This window comes from Solanum stenotomum, chromosome 2 (genome assembly GCF_019186545.1).
Source record: "Solanum stenotomum isolate F172 chromosome 2, ASM1918654v1, whole genome shotgun sequence".
NCBI lineage: Eukaryota > Viridiplantae > Streptophyta > Magnoliopsida > Solanales > Solanaceae > Solanum > Solanum stenotomum.
The window spans coordinates 70,494,138-70,511,131 of NC_064283.1; the positions used below are offsets into that span (position 1 = coordinate 70,494,138).

The 16,994-nt window shown below is 32.3% G+C and overlaps 2 protein-coding genes and 1 pseudogene across 2 annotated transcripts; all 3 read left to right on the forward strand.

Annotated features, from left to right (window-relative positions):
- The window catches only part of LOC125857189 (xanthotoxin 5-hydroxylase CYP82C4-like), a 16,838-nt pseudogene extending 13,986 nt beyond the window's left edge, over positions 1-2,852 (forward strand).
- A 709-nt stretch (positions 2,853-3,561) lies between these two features.
- On the forward strand, positions 3,562-4,012 carry LOC125857253 (uncharacterized). The gene has a single exon (XM_049536949.1). The coding sequence runs from the start codon at positions 3,617-3,619 to the stop codon at positions 4,010-4,012; it is 396 nt and encodes a 131-aa protein (XP_049392906.1). The 5' UTR covers positions 3,562-3,616.
- A 6,111-nt stretch (positions 4,013-10,123) lies between these two features.
- Positions 10,124-16,845, forward strand: LOC125857193 (glucan endo-1,3-beta-glucosidase 3-like). Its single transcript, XM_049536876.1, has 4 exons — positions 10,124-10,277; positions 14,083-15,336; positions 16,149-16,176; positions 16,276-16,845. The coding sequence occupies exons 1-4, from the start codon at positions 10,199-10,201 to the stop codon at positions 16,430-16,432; spliced, it is 1,518 nt and encodes a 505-aa protein (XP_049392833.1). The 5' UTR covers positions 10,124-10,198; the 3' UTR covers positions 16,433-16,845.
- Positions 16,846-16,994: the final 149 nt, after the last annotated feature.

Below are 16,994 nucleotides of genomic sequence, written 5' to 3' on the forward strand. Positions count from 1 at the left end.
AATCACCATTTAAGGAAAATAAATGTTTGCAATACCATAATAATTAAGGAGAGAGTAAGATATTATTTTAATATCATAATTCGGAACTTTTAATCTACTACTCAATTAAAAAGAAAATGCATTTAATAACATTAAAAAGTTATTAGTTTAATATTTTTTCTCATTGTACTAATTCAATTCAATCAAACTTAATTTTAAAGATAAAATAACAGCTTCATTTTAATTGTTATCAATATATTTTAAAAAATTATCGTGAAAAGGCTTTTCTTGCACCTTATTTTAATTTTCATATACTATTATTATTTTTTCTGTCATTTTTCAATGATTTTTTAATGCGATTCAAAATTTAATGTTTATTCTTAAAACTCTGATGGTACAATTAAGGTGGAGTAGAATATAATAAATGATGATTCTTCTACTAAATAAGAAGATATAACGAAATTAAAAGGGTGAAGTTTTTTTTTTTTTTAAATGGATAGAAAATTCTATTAAGGTATCATTAAGTCATTATTCAATATATTTTTAATATAAATTTCATTTGCTGATGCATTTGTTTAGTACTCCCTCTGTCCCTAATTACTTGTTTACTTTTTCTTTTATAGTTGTCTCTAATTACTTGTCCATTTTGACAAATCAAGAAAGAACATTATTTTTTACCTATTATACCCTCAATTAAATGACTAATTACTTTGAAAATTGCAGAACTTTTAATCTACTTCATAATTAATAGGGGTAAAATGATAAACTCACTATGTCATTAATTGATTTCTTAATAAATGTGTCAATTTAAAAGTGGACAAGTAATTAGGGACAGAGGGAGTATTACAGTGTTATTTGACATTATGAGATATTTCTTAGACATTTAAGGAGAATGGTACACCGGAATATATATTATATATTAAAGGATCAACTTCATGCAATGGAAGAATTTGTTATTAGCAAATATATTTTAACTTATTTGATAAAAAATATATTCTTCCTCATTTAATAGATGTAAAATTTGTGAAGCTTTATTTTTTTCACAATTTTCATATTATTAAAACAAATATTAATATTACGATTAAACAACAGAGTAAATATAAAATTAATCAAAAATATTTAATTTTAATGATCTTGCAAAGTGCGGCCAAGTTCTCTAATTTAAAACAAAAAAGTCAAATTTAAATGGGTCTACTATAGAATTCCTAGAAATCCAACTTCAAAAATTATGTTAAAAATGGAAACTAGAAAGTGAAATAAATTTAATTGAGAGTTATCCTTCGTCTGTCCCATTTTATGTGACACTTTTTATTTCTCAAGAATCAAATAGTTTAAGTTTGACCATAAATTTGCGTATGATATCTTCAATTTTTTTAAAATGAAATTTATATATTTGTAAACTACGTAAAAATCAAAACAATATAATTCATAATAATTAATAATTCAAAATATTTTAAAGATGTATGAAAAATTTAAGATGAAAGATAAACTAAAGAGAATAAAAGGGGAGAATGGAAAGTAGAAAAAAAGAATAGTTCATCTTTTTGGTGGGCATCAATGTACAATTTCTATAGCTTTTAGTCCAACTCTTTAGTGCAATGTTGGTCCTCCGAAACTCCCATTTCTAAATAGGAGCAATATATATATATATATATATATATATAAAATATGTTTTCAGTTTAATTTGTTTTTAAAAAAAGTTTAAAATTGGTATATCTAATTAAGTATTCAATAATATTATAAATTTATATTAAAAAATTTATGCTTTTATTTTAAAAAATAATCTAATAAACAATTCAATTTGATAAGTAAGTCGATTTTAAGAAAATCATTGGCATTCCTATCTGAAAAAAATAGGAGATTGAATAACCTATAGGCCCTAAGCCCCTAAGCGTTGACATGTTAATTCCCCTCCCTAACTAGCTACGGCTATTTGGTAACTGATTCAGATGTGAGTTAGGTAGGTATTACGTTCTATGTAATTATACTACATTTGATAAAGGGTTAGGAGAAAAATGATTTATGTATAAAATTGATGTTGTGTTTGATTTACAATTTAAAAACTCGCATAACAAATTGTACTCCTTCAATTATAATAGAGGGGTCTTGAATGGAGTAAAGTTGTAACTCTTCTAAAAAATTTCCAGAGTTTGGTCTTGGATGCAGCAGACACAGTTTCTCTTCATATAAACTGGGGAATGACATTACTGATAAATAATCAACATGTTTTGAAGAAAGCTCAAGAAGAAATCGACATGAAAATTGGTAAGGATAGATGGATAGATGACAACGATATTAAGGATTTGGTGTACCTTCAAGCTATTGTTAAGGAGGTGTTACGATTATATCCACCAGGGCCTTTGTTAGTACCACATGAAAACACGGAGGATTGTGTTGTTAGTGGTTATCACATACCTAAACGTACTAGACTATACACAAATGTCATGAAATTACAACGAGATCCTAAAATATGGTCAAATCCCGATCAATTCAATCCAGATAGATTCTTCATTACTGATATTGATTTCCGTGGTCAAGATTATGAGTTCATTCCATTTGGTTCTGGAAGACAATCTTGTCCTGGAATGACCTATGCGTTGCAAGTGGAGTACCTAACAATAGGTCATTTGATCCAAGGTTTCGATTATAAAATTTCATCCGATGAACCTTTGGATATGAAAGAGGGACCTGGCATGACTATGCGTAAGGTAAATCCTATAGAAGTGATAATAACGCCTCGCCTCACACCCGACCTTTATAAAATTTAAGTAAGATGTTTCTATCTTTGTTGAAATTGCTTACTAATGCATAATTTCAATAAGATTAAATTATTAATCATGATTATGTATTAAGCCTTTCTATTATTTTTTTTTGTATGAAGTTTGCACCAGTAAGTTAATCTCTAAACGTTCTTTAATCATATATTAGGTGCATAACTCAAAAGGTTTAGAATGTTAACTGTTTAGGTGAATATCAAGTAGTGTTATTAGTTTGTTTTAGGGCTAAGTATCAATTGATTCGGTTTAATTTTGAAATTTATCAATTTAACTTATTAGTTTATAAATATGTTAAACTGTTATAGAATTTCTATAACTTCGATTTATCAGTTATTCATTATATATATAAACAATAGGCCTAACACACTTATATCCTTTAATTTAGTCAATTGTATCTATGCTTTCAATTTTGAAATATGCACAAGCAGACAATACTTAAACATGTATAAGGTTGAATAAGAAGACGCATTCATCTTACATGATCTAATACAAGTAGAAAATTACATATAATGCCACATAGAACCTCAATTACTACATAAAAAGCTAAATAGAATGTGAGTGTTTAAATTTAAGTGACAACCTGCACATGGTCAAAGTTGGATAACATGGTACCAAATGATATGCCTAACCAAAATATAGAACAGGTATAAATAACAAAGCTTTACCAAAACCTGCCATCTGTATACAGAACGTGTGTATAACCATTCCACGTGTCACTTTTCTCCCTTGCCACGTCATCACCAAATCCTCAATAACTTCCCATTTAAACCCCCAAAAAATAAATTCAAATTATACTCACAAAAAATCACAATCTTCAACCATTTATTTTTATCCAAAAAAGAGAGCAAAACAACATATATATGGCATTAGAATGGGTAATTCTAGGTTACGCTGCAGCAGCAGAAGCAGTTATGGTAATACTTTTGACTCTTCCGGGTACATACCCGTTACGTAAAGGTTTAATATCCGTAACCCGAAATCTCCTCAAACCGTTTCTTTCTGTAGTTCCGTTCAGTTTATTCTTGTTGTTGGATATTTATTGGAAGTACGAGACTCGGCCGAGGTGTAAATCGGCCGAGTCTTGTACTCCCACGGAACTGATGCGGCATCAGAAATCGATTGTGAAGAGTCAGCGTAACGCGCTGTTGATTGCGTCCGCGTTGATGTTTTATTGGTTGCTTTATTCTGTGACTAGGTTGGTTACTCGAGTTGAACTATTGAATCAACGGGTTGAAAAATTGAAGAATCAGGAATAATAATTCAAATGATAAAATATAAGTTAAATTAAGTAGTTGTGTTTTATATTATGTTTTTGAGTATTTCTTGTTTGGTTTCCTTTGTAATGGATTGCAAAGTTTTATGAGTATAAAGTTTATCGGTAATTTCTATTAACTTGTTTTTTTTTTTTGGTATAATGATATGCACGTAGCATGTATATATGGTAATGTTTATATCTATTTGTCACAACTTTTAAGAAAGTGTCTAGGCCGATTTGTTACCTCTAGGAAAATTGTTCGAGTTAGAATGAATTTTAAGGCCTAGCGTTGGAATTGCTAGGTAGATTTTTTGTTTATTGAGGGTACGAATTCCTCTTATTCGTTAATGGGGTTTGATGACATAACTTCGATTTTCGTGCCCAACTTCGATAACACAAGTTAGGCTTAAGATACCTGTTACTTCTCAAAATAGAAATTCAGCGGCGTAAATTATGTCCAAGACATAAGTTAGTTCAGTAGCATAAGACATAAGTTTTAGGGGAAATTTTGCCGCCACTCAAAAATAGCTTAATTATGATTCATAGCTATAGTTTGCTAATTACGTTTCGTAGCTATAGGGAGGAGAGAGGCGAGCAAGAGAGGGCAGAGAGTGGGAGAGGTGTGAATTGTATATGTGTAACGGTTAGATAATTGTATATATGTAATTGATATATATATATCTCAAGCGAGATTGGGAGAGGGAGGAGAGAGGCGAGCGAGAGAGGGCAATAATTTGTATAATTCACCTCTCATTTGTATAATTTGCGGGTACGTTTGTATAATTTGCGTGTTTTTGTATAATTGAGTACTATACAGTTTGGAGTTATACAAATATGATAAAACTCGAAATAATGAATTGATACAAACATATATTATAAACAGTTATATAAATTACCTTATATAAATTATATTATACAAAATTCAAAAACTGTATGTTTATACAAGCTTTAAAAAATTATACAAAAAAGATTATATCTATATGGTGATAGAATTAAAAAATCAAAGGAAATCATCGTCATATACAAATACAAATTATCAAATTATCGTATACAAATACAAATCAAATGAAGAATTGTTAGTTGTGATTTATACATGGCAAATTAATATGGTGAATTATACAAACGTGGTTAATTATACAAATTCGAACTCAGCTCATGTAATTAATGGTTAATGTTAGTTGCGAGTGATAATTATAGCAAATTATACCTATGATAACTAATTAAGTAATATAAGTTTGCTTAACCGCATAACTTTTCCTAAATTTAATGACATAAATTATATCCATAGATAAAATTTCTCTCAAAGTCTTGCCTCTAAATCAGATTTTCCAGAAATCATGCTTCAAGCCAAACTCTGAATTTAATTATGTCTGATAAACTTAGGTCATAATTATTTGACCAGCAAATTTGACAAAAATAATTATTAAGAAATAATTTCTAATCTCATTATAAAACAACTAATATATTTATCCATACCATGATATCAAATATCGAAATGATAATTTGAGGGGGAGATGTTGTTTTGGAGTGAGTTTTGTTTGCAAAGATTTAGAGAAAAAACCACAAAAATAAATAAATCTTGTTTTGGGACATGTTCAAACTAGTGACAACTTTTTAGTGTTTTGATCCTTAAATTTGTCAGGAGTGACAACTTTTTAGTGTTTTTTTTAGGGGTTTGAAGCTTTTTGAGGTGTAACTTTTGATATTTTGGTGTCTATTGTCTGGTGTAATTTTTTGTATTGTGATTTCTAGGTTTTGATAAGAATTTTAAGACATTACTGGTTAATTTTCTTGTATGATTACATTACTTTTTTGAGCCGAGTGTCTAGCAGAAATAACATCTCTACTAAGGTTTACGCACATTGTATCCTTCTTAGACTTTATTTGTGAGATTACACTATGTATGTCGTCGTTTTATTTTTACAAAAATAAAAAGCACTAAATTTTGACAAAATGGAGCTGAATGTTTAAAGTTCAAGCCAATGTTGTAAAAGAGGCAAAATAGGAATACTTTTGCTACACTCTCATTCTCTATGATTTCCTCTAAAGAAATACACTTTTTGACTATTTTTATCGTTCTTTGAGCCAAAGATCTCTACTTTCTCAAGCTAAGAATAAGGTTTGAGTATGATCTACCTAAATGTAGATCATCTCAAATTGTAAAATTTACATACCTTCATTATTATTATTCGTTGTTTTTATTTCAATCAATTTATATAATGCACTTGCAGGATCGAAAACGGTGTTGGCAAATGACACTACAACCCGAACCTATTGTCAAAACTCTGTTTTTTGGGGTAAATGCTCAATATGTTACATGAATTTGCTGACATTACATGTTTCTGAGGGTCTATTGGAAACAACCTCTCTATCTTCACGACTCTTCTGGCTGATGTTTCAAGGACAATGTTGTGATTTGCATTATTATTGATACTTAATATTTGTTTTCGTGTTGCAGGTCATGGTTCTTGTATATATCCAGGAAGGTACTAATTTAGTCATTTTCTAAATTGTCCTATAACTTGTTATTCTTGCTCTACTATTACTTATGACTTGTTTCATTTCATTAACTATACATGTTTCTTGTGTATTCACTTGTGTTGATCGCGTTCGTGTTGATGTTTTATTGGTTGTTTATTCTGTGACTAGGTTGGTTACTTGAACTCCCACTTTGTTGAACAGTTGAATCAATGGGTTGATAAGTTGCAGAATCAAGATTAGTAATTCTAAGCTATGAGTAGCTATATTTGCAATTTTCTTTTGAGTAGCTACTTGTTTGGTTTCTTTGTAATGATATGTACCTGACATCCTCTTCGTTTCAATTTGTTAGTCTGATTTAATTGAGCATGAATTTTATGAGTCAAGTATTTCAATTTGTTATATCTGTAGAAGTAGAATGAGATTGCTGGGGAATTTTAATAATTTAATTGGTTGATTATCTGAGTTCCCATATTGTTGGTGAGAGTTCGATTCCCACATTATAATTTCTCCACATTTCCTCTCCCTCTCACTCACCCCCAATTTATTAAAAAAAAAAAAGAGATTGCTAGCTAGTTAGGGTCCGTTCAAAATTGAACCAAAATCAATAGTTCGAATCAAAAAAAGTTATTGGTTTATTGATCATAAGTTATTGTTTAGTGATTTTAGCAATGGTTTTGATCTTTTTATTGAGTTATCAGTTTTTAATGGTATGAGGTTTCTTTTTGACAAGTTAATCGATAACCTGATATTAAATTAAATAATTATATTTATATTATTTTAGTTTATAATCCTTGATTTAAAGTTCATCTATTTACTTCTAAGTGTCTCATACTTTCGGCTATTCTTCGATGTGACGGTGTTTGCTTTTGAGCAAAATGCAATCTATCAACTCATGTGCATAGTTCATTTGGTTTGTCATCTTATTTTAAAGTGATTTTCAATGATTTTTTAATGTTAAATCTTAATGGTTAAATCAACAGTCGAATCAATAACGATCAATAATCGATAAGTTAATATCCTAATGATTCTATAACGGTTTAACATATCTATAAATTGATAAGTCAAATCAATAAACTTTAATACCGAATAGATTGATACGTAGCCCAATAACTAGTTATAGTTTTGACACTAATATTCCCTCTAATTAGCCATAACGAAATTACTCATACAAACAAACTTATACTAGTTAATTAGTTTGAATTAATTACCACGCGCAACCTCTTTTTAACTCTAATTACATGTGCCTCTCTCATCTCTTATATACAAATACAAACTACACAAAACAAAATGCAAATTATACATATACAATTATATGACAAATATACAAATACAATTCGCCTCTCTCCACTCTCGCTCGCTTCTCTCTTGCCTCTCCGTATCTCACTCGCCTCTCTCCTCCCTCTCCCAATCTCGCTCACCTATTTTCTCTCTTTCTCTCAATCTCGCTCGCCAGATATACAAATACATATATATACCAGTTATATATAAACAATTATCTGACATATATACATATACAATTCGACAAATATACAAATACAATTCTCTACTCTTTGCCCTCTCTCGGTCGCCTCTTTCTTCNTCTTGCCTCTTCGTATCTCACTCGCCTCTCTCCTCCCTCTCCCAATCTCGCTCGCCTATTTTCTCTCTTTCTCTCAATCTCGCTCGCCAGATATACAAATACATATATATACCAGTTATATATAAACAATTATCTGACATATATACATATACAATTCGACAAATATACAAATACAATTCTCTACTCTTTGCCCTCTCTCGGTCGCCTCTTTCTTCCCTCTCCTAATCTCTCTTGCATATTTTCTCACTCTAATATGTAGCTACGAATCGTAATTAGCAAATTATAACTATGTAGTCTAATTAAAATATTTTTAGTGGCTACTTAAGAAATTTCCTCCAACACAAAATCTGCAAAGAGCAAAGCAAAGCCTAAAGGTCTGTTAACTAATTTCTACATTGGGCTTACATCAGATGGCCCAATATTATTTGAGACTTTTCATTGTGATAAGTACTTAATTATCAATCAAGAGGTCTGAGAGTCTCAGATTTGAGTCCCCTTGGATATCGTTAAGGAGCATTTTATCTTTAACTTGAAACTTTTTAGTGTGAATTCAGATTAATCGAAATCTAATATGAATATCAAACACCAATTGAAAAACTAAAAAATTTGATAAATTATACAAATTGAACCCATTAAGCGAAGTATTTATCCGTTACGAATGCATCGATAAAAGAGAACAAAATAATTAAAGACCCCTCTTATATCTGAATTCATTACTGACACTGTAAAAATTGACAATTGAATGGCATATGTCAGAACTTTGCTCTCATTGGGCATTGCATAATCTTTGAGCACTGTACAATCTTTGAATCAATTCATTTTCAAACCTTTTTTTTACAAATTTATTTTATTTTATACTTTCTCCTCATTTTTTACTTGATCATTCTCAAATTCACACGGTTTTAAAGAAATAATAATGAATAAGTGTATTTTATTATAAAATTAAAATTAAATAATATATAATTTCCATCTTTAAAAATTTGTTTAAAACTAAGTAATTGTGGTTATACTAAAATAGAAAAACTAATTATTTTTATTGTAATGTATTAAAATTGATAAGTGATTTATTTATGAAAAATTAAATAAGTAAAAATGAACGGAAGGAAATCTATCACCAAGACATTGTTATCATTTTTAATTTTTTATAATTACATAATTTATCCTTTTTCTACATAATTATTTTGTATGATCAGGTTGAAGTATTTGACTAATCCAGTCAAATAGGCGTGGCCATGACATATTTTAGATCATCAATTTTAATGTGTTACAAATTTCATGTTTAATAAATGTATTTACATAATGTAAGTACTTTTTTTTTTTTTATCAATTTATGTATATAAATTTCCTTTTTTGGGGTTATATTTTTATATTTTATAAATAATTAATTTCAAACTTTCTACTCTCTCCGTTTACCATTTAAAAATTTAAGTTGTGTTAGATTACTACTTCAAATTAGTTGTTTCTTTTTTAATACTAGTAATTTGAAATAAAAGTGAAAATAGCTTCTTCTTTTTTTCAATTAGTTGAATTTCAGATTTTTTTAAAAAAATTTCATGGTTAAACACTTCCAAATATCACCATAATTTTTACGTTTTCATTAAACTAAAAATAATTATTCAACAATATTTGTCTAATTTTAAAAATCTAGAGATGTCTGTCTATTTACCTTTCGTTTTAAATACTATTTAATATTTAACACATTTTCCGAACCTTATTCAAAGAGAAATGCAGTAAATATTGCCCCTGTTATTTATTGTTTCTTAAAATATCTGTCAAATTAACTACGGACAATTATTGTTGGACATACGAACCTGATAATACTTATAAAGGCAGCAAAAAAGTGTTATTTGGTGTCCCAAAAGAGACCTTCAAAGTTTCCATTTTATTTTATTTTTGCTCAGAGCATCCTATGTTTTAATCTCAGCCCTTAGATCTCTCTCACAAATGTGAAATGCTTACAAAAAAAAAAAAAAATTCTATACATTTGAACACAGTCCACTTTTCTCTACTTCACAATCACCAAAACTCTTCCCCCCCCACTCCCCACCCCACCCCCCAAAACCCCTTTTTTGGTTGAAGGGTTGTTAATGGTGTAGAAAGATTGAATCTTTTTTTTGCAGAACAGAAATGAAGAGCTCAATGGATCTTCTTGTTCTACTTCTTCTTATTCCACATTTACTAGCTTTTGCCTTTTCTGCTAATGAAGGTAAGTTTTGCTACTATTTTCTTGATTTTAGCAATGGATTTAATCGAACTCAATAACTTTGGTTTAAAGAAATTAATTTGCCTTTTTTGCTTGTTTAAACTATGATGTTTATTTCTACTTGCATTATGCTCTGGATTTGTTATATGCTAAATCAACTACTAATAGTTATTATCTTAGATAATTATTACCTTTATTCTTGATTTTAATTTTCTTCAGAAAAATAGTAACTTTATGAGTTAATAGATGTTAGTTGAGTAAGCTTATGAGAAATTAAACTCTTTTGGTACTTCTCCACCAACTTACTTTGAACTTCTTTGTACATATTAGTAGGACCAATCTTTTCTCCATTAGGCCTTGCAAAGTATTAGAGAAAAAGCGTCAAAAACACACTTAAATTATTCCAATTTTTTGAGTTTCATAGCTGAACTATCGAGTGTGTGTGAGTTTTCTGTCTGAACTAGCACTAAATGCTTCTTGAAGCAAACCTGATTGTTCAGGTGGGAAAAGTGAACAACTTATAGTTCATTTGTGTTTCCATAAACATTTGGTGATAGTGCAGGTAGGAAACTCACACACATGATAGTTCATGTATGAAACTCAATAATCAAATATGTAATGAATTTGTTATAGGGGTACTCATTTTTGGATGTGAGTTTTAATGCATTTTGTAGGGTTTTGTATTGTGATTCCTAGGATTTGATAAGACTTTTAAAACATTTTTGGTTAATTTTGTTTTCCTCAAATCTAATCACAAAATTTATTCAAATATTTGACAAAAATCAAAAGTGGTTAATTTTGACAAAATGGAGCTGAGTGCCTAAAGTTCAAGCCAGTGTTGTAAAGAGGCAAAATGTGAATACTTTTGCTACACTCTCATTTTTCTATGATTTTTCTAAAGAAAGAAACTTTTTGCCTTAGTGATCTTGACTTTTTCTAAACATGGTATCTGTTAATATATAATTTCATTTTTATGATAATTTACAATATGACCATCTTTCCAGATTAGTTTTAATGTGTTGCACTTCATGTGGTTTCCTCTGCAAATACTAGTATAAAAAATAATGGAAATCCTTTGATGTGCTTTCAAGGCTATTTTATCAATGTTCTTAAGAAGTAACATTTAGCACATGGTGTGGTTGTTTGCTGCATTTTAAGATTTATGTGCCCATTGTTTCTGAAAATTATTCACTGCACATGGACTTTTTCTTGTCTTATTTTATTCTTCGGTTTTAGTATTATCTCTTTGTTTTCTTTGCTTCAGTTATAGTACATTTTGTTGTTGCTGCTTGTTCTTTTCTAAAGTGTTTTCAACATGAATTTTTCGCTTGTATTTGTTTTACTTGTTTCTTGGACATGTTTAACTTGAACCAAGGGATCTATTGGAAGCAACCTCTTTACCTTTATAAGGTAAGGGTAAGGCTGTGTTCACACCATCCTTCCCATATCATACTTGTGGGATTATACTAGGTATGTTGTTGTTGTTGCTGTTATTATAACAGTGAGCATAATGTTATTTGTGAATCTTCATATGAGCATCACCAAAGAGCCGTGTTTGTGGTCTGTCTTTTGGCTGAAAATATTGTTCCAATTAATATTGGACATAAAAATCTCGAAATAGAATGGGTGAATGTGATGGCTTATATAGAGTCTTCCTTACCTTAATTATGATTTTTCTTCTTAATGATACTTTGGGGGGTGTCTGGAACATCAGTTAATGTATCCTAATTGATATTTGATCAAGGGTAGGCAGGATTTTATCAAAAGATATATGCATATATATATATAATACAATGCCACCTTCTCTTAATCAGAAATGCTCTATAGCATGATTGTACGAGCGCACAAGACTTTTTCTACTCTTTTATTTAGGTCATAATTCAGCCCATTATGATCAAAGGGACTATTGAGAGTAACAAAATCATCTGAATCAATGGGATCATTGGTATAGTAAGTCGTAGAAATCGTTTGAATCAACTTGCTACTATGAAACTATTAAATGACAATAATAGGAAACAAATAACTTTTGCTTAATAGTAGTAAAAAATACTGACCTGAGATGAACAGTAGCTTAGTCATCTTCTATGCACATCTTGCACTGGAAGTGCCTCTGTAATACCAAGATGTGCCTGGAATGTCATGCTGCTAGGATGGACTCATATCCTGCTTTTGACAATAATAGACATCCCAATCAAATGCATAAAAGTATGTGTCCTTGGCTAATGTGCCAAATGGTTGGCTGCCTTGGTACGAGAAAATTGGCGGCTGGTTGCCTTGTTGTGCTTCAACTTGTGGAATCCTTGGAAGCCTTTGACCCCACAACTCGATCTGGTTCTTGATCAGACCAAGAACTTCTAGTCAACTTTTATCTGGTTGTCCCACTTGTGATGCGGGGGCGACCAACTAGGGTGATTTGGTACACCCTGTGCACACCCATACTGTCTCGGGATGTGGTTGCTTGCTGCACCACAATATCAAGACAGATGAGAGGAATCTCTGCCATTCACAGTGGTCGATCACATGAGCATGAATCGTGCAATGCAGCAATGTGATGATCGCTAGAGGGTCTATACAAACTGTTAGGGATCATTTGGTATGCTGGACAAGCATAGATAGTCCTATGATAAAAAAAAACTAGTATTGTCTTATGATAAGACTCTTATCCCTTGTTTGGTTATTAATCGGGGGGGATAACAAACAACTTCTTAGAAATCATGCAATGTACGTTATCATTAATATAATAAACCAAACAACTAATAAGAAATAATCCCAGGATAACTAATTCCAGCATAACTTGACTTCATAATAAATGACCCCTTACGAAATGAAACAAGTAATTAGACAAAGCAATCTGAGTGATAAATATTTGGAATCATGTCGGTTTTTGCACTAGCTTTGGGATTTTTGTAGAGTTAGCATTGGAAGAGCTGGAGCTGTTAGATATTCTCTTCAGTAATATTATTCCTGTCATAGGCTCCTAGCAACTCGCTTCATTTCTATTCACAGAATAGGTCAAAATTTAAATCAAATTGATTTGATTATGAAGATTGAGGACTAGAAGTAAATTACACGTGGGTAGGCAGTTGATACATTTATTACTTAGGCACCTGTCATCAATAAAAAATAAGAATTTCAACATTTCTGGGGGTTGATAAACAACTAAAACTTTGTAACTCTTCTTTTATAGGAGTATCACATTTTCTGGTTGGTTAGACGTAGTTATTTTTACTATGTCTGACTGGTCTTCATATGTATTATGGAAGTTATGATGGTTATCAAGTCTGTGAAACACTAACCTGGTGGCAAAACTTGTGTTGTTTTGTTATATATAAATTGTAGCCGAGGGCTGTGACAGTTGTTCGTTATTTTTAGATTTCTACTTCTACATGTTGTTCCTGTAGTCTCGGTTATCTTATTATCTTGCTGTTGTTTCTGCTTGTTGCTACTGCCTCTTTTTATCGTTCTTTGAGCCGAAGGTATATCAGAAACAACCTCTCTACCTTCTCAAGTTAGGGATAAGGTTTGTGTATGATCTACCCTCCCCAGACCCAACTTACACTAAGTTTGATGTTGTTGGCCATGACGGCTTGTAGATCATCTGAAATTGTAAATTTACATACATTCATTATTATTATTCTCTTGTTCTTATTTCAATCAGATTTACTGCATTTTCCTGCGCAAGAAGCCTTGATTTGATTTGTTTCAACTTAATTGTTCCACAAGTGCCGGTTGATTAGGATATCATTTCTTCTGGTTTTACTGAAAGCTGCTTAACTAAACACTACTCAATCTTTCTTCTTTCTGTCAGAGGCGTTCGTTGGTGTAAACATTGGAACTGATGTCTCTGACATGCCCAGTCCAGCTCAGGTGGTGGCTCTCCTCAAAGCACAGCAGATTCGGCATGTCAGGCTATTTGATGCTGACCAAGCTATGCTACTTGCACTTGCTCATACTGAAATCCGCGTCACTGTTTCTGTACCAAATGATCAGCTCTTAGGAATTGGTCAGTCGAATTCCACTGCTGCCAATTGGGTTTCCCGGAATATCCTCTCTCATGTTCCTGCCACCAACATCACAGCCATCGCCATTGGTTCTGAAGTCCTTACCACACTTCCTAATGCTGCTCCTCTCTTGGTCTCTGCCATGAAATTTATTCACTCTGCCCTTGTTGCTGCTAATCTAGACTCTAAGATAAAAGTCTCCACCCCTCATTCATCTTTTATCATCCTCGACTCATTTCCACCCTCACAAGCTTTCTTCAATCGATCGTTAGATCCTGTCATGGTTCCGTTGCTCAAATTTTTGCAGGACACCGGTTCCTATTTCATGCTCAACGCATATCCATACTATGATTACGTGAAATCCAATGGTGTGATCGCGTTGGACTATGCTCTCTTTCGCCCCCTCCCACCTAACAAGGAGGCTGTTGATTCTAACACACTCCTCCACTATACTAATGTATTTGATGCTGTTGTTGATGCAGCATATTTTTCTATGTCCTACTTGAACTTCACTAACATTCCCGTTGTGGTAACGGAGTCAGGTTGGCCATCTAAGGGTGACTCCACTGAGCCGGATGCTTCTCTTGACAATGCTAATACTTATAATAGTAACTTGATTAGGCATGTTCTTAACAACACCGGGACGCCCAAGCATCCTGGGATTGCAGTTAGTACGTACATTTATGAGCTTTACAACGAAGATCTCAGACCTGGTTCTATATCTGAGAAGAACTGGGGGCTTTTTGATTCCAATGGAGTGCCAGTTTATATCATGCACTTGACAGGATCTGGAACGGTGTTGGCCAATGACACAACAAACCAAACCTATTGTGTTGCAAAGGAAAACGCGGATAAAAAAATGGTGCAAGCTGCACTGGATTGGGCTTGTGGACCAGGGAAAGTTGACTGTACTCCTTTGTTGCAAGAAAATCCTTGCTATGACCCAAATACTGTGTTTGCTCATGCATCATATGCTTTTGATGCGTATTATCACAAGATGGGCATGGCCGACGGAACTTGCAACTTCAATGGGGTTGCTAAAGTCACAACCACTGATCCTAGTAAGTTGTCAAAACTATGTTGTTGTTTTTTGCAAATGCTCATATGTACATGAATTTGCTGACTCGAATATTTGAACCTAAGATACAACATCACAAGTGTCTTGTCCAGTTCTTTTCTTAATTGTTTTCAACATGGTTTCTTTCACTACTGTATTTGCTTTACATATTTCCAAGGGTCTATTGGAAATCCCCTCTCTTTCTTCTCAAGATAGGGGTAAGGTTGCATACACGCCACCCTCCCTAGACCCCACTTGTGTGATTACACGGGGTATGTCGTTGTTGTTAAGTGTCTTGTCCAATTGTAATCCTACCACAAATTAACTTTAACAAGTTGACACAAAATTCTGGAAGTATGAGATTCAACTTTCAAATTAACTATGTAATCTGCTACAAGCATATTGGGAAAATGTATTATATTAATAAGGAAAGTTATCCAAAACAAGAGATGACATGCCTTATGAACTGCTTTTAGGCCTAGTCTGTTTAAACTTTTCGGCTTGTTTGGCTTCGTGATGCTTCCAAAAGTATGGATGCAAAGATGTATTTCTTCCATGTCCAATGCACATACACATGGTAGAGTGTTACAGAACTCAACAGGGGAAAACCTTTATAGAGAAAGATTGAAGTAACATTGATAAATACTTGATTTTTCCCTTCAAAATTGGGTCACAGTGGTTACTTTTAAGCTATTATGAGATACTGATTTGAACTTGTTCGAGAGTAATATGCGTAAATGTCTCTAGCTGATGCTTTGAGAACAATGTTGTGATTTACATTATTATCAATACCTAATGTTTGTTTTCCCGTTGCAGGTCATAGTTCTTGTATATATCCTGGAAGGTACTAATTTAGTCATTACTGTTTGATTAACTTCCCCATAACTTGTTATTCTTGCTCTACTATTACTTATGCCTTGTTTCTTTTCATTTTTTCGTCTAGTGGAGGGAGAAATGGCACCTTCACGAATAGCTCCTCGGTTGCTCCATCATCAGACTCAGCATCTGGCTGTCATTCACAATATTCTCACGACGTTCATACTTTCTTGAGCTCTCTAATTGTTGGCTTGTTGACACTCTCGACTGCAGCTTCCTTGTAGCATAATGTGAATTGTGAACAGAGTTCCACTTGGCTTCCAATTTTGTTCCTCCAAGGAGAGTTAAGGTTGGCGCGTGTTGTCCTATAGATCGGGACATGAACTTGGATGGAGGTTAGTGCTCTGGATTCGTTCCTACGTGCAGTCGAGGCAGAGAAGGCTTGTTGTTGATTGCTGTAATTATCTTGTAGGATAGAATCATTCTTTTCGTTCTGAAGCTGAATTCCTTTGTCTCGAATGAGGATGTTCGATCATATAATGCTTTTGTATAAGATATTCTTGGTAGTAAGGGACCCGTTCCCTTGTTCAAGCCGGTATTTAACGAGTAAGTAGTAAGTAAGTGAGAACTGGTGAATTGACCAGTTGGGGATGAACAAAATTCATATATATATATATGCAAGGTACTTTTTCCCCTTCCATTATGTTGCAATTCAAATGCTTTTACATTAGCTATGGTCCCTTTTTTTTTTTTTATCATCCTTGGTGTGCGTGTGAACGAGCGTATTTCACCTCTTTATTGGCTATTTGCCTTGCTCGTCCCCCATATCCCATTAACGGGGGTTGT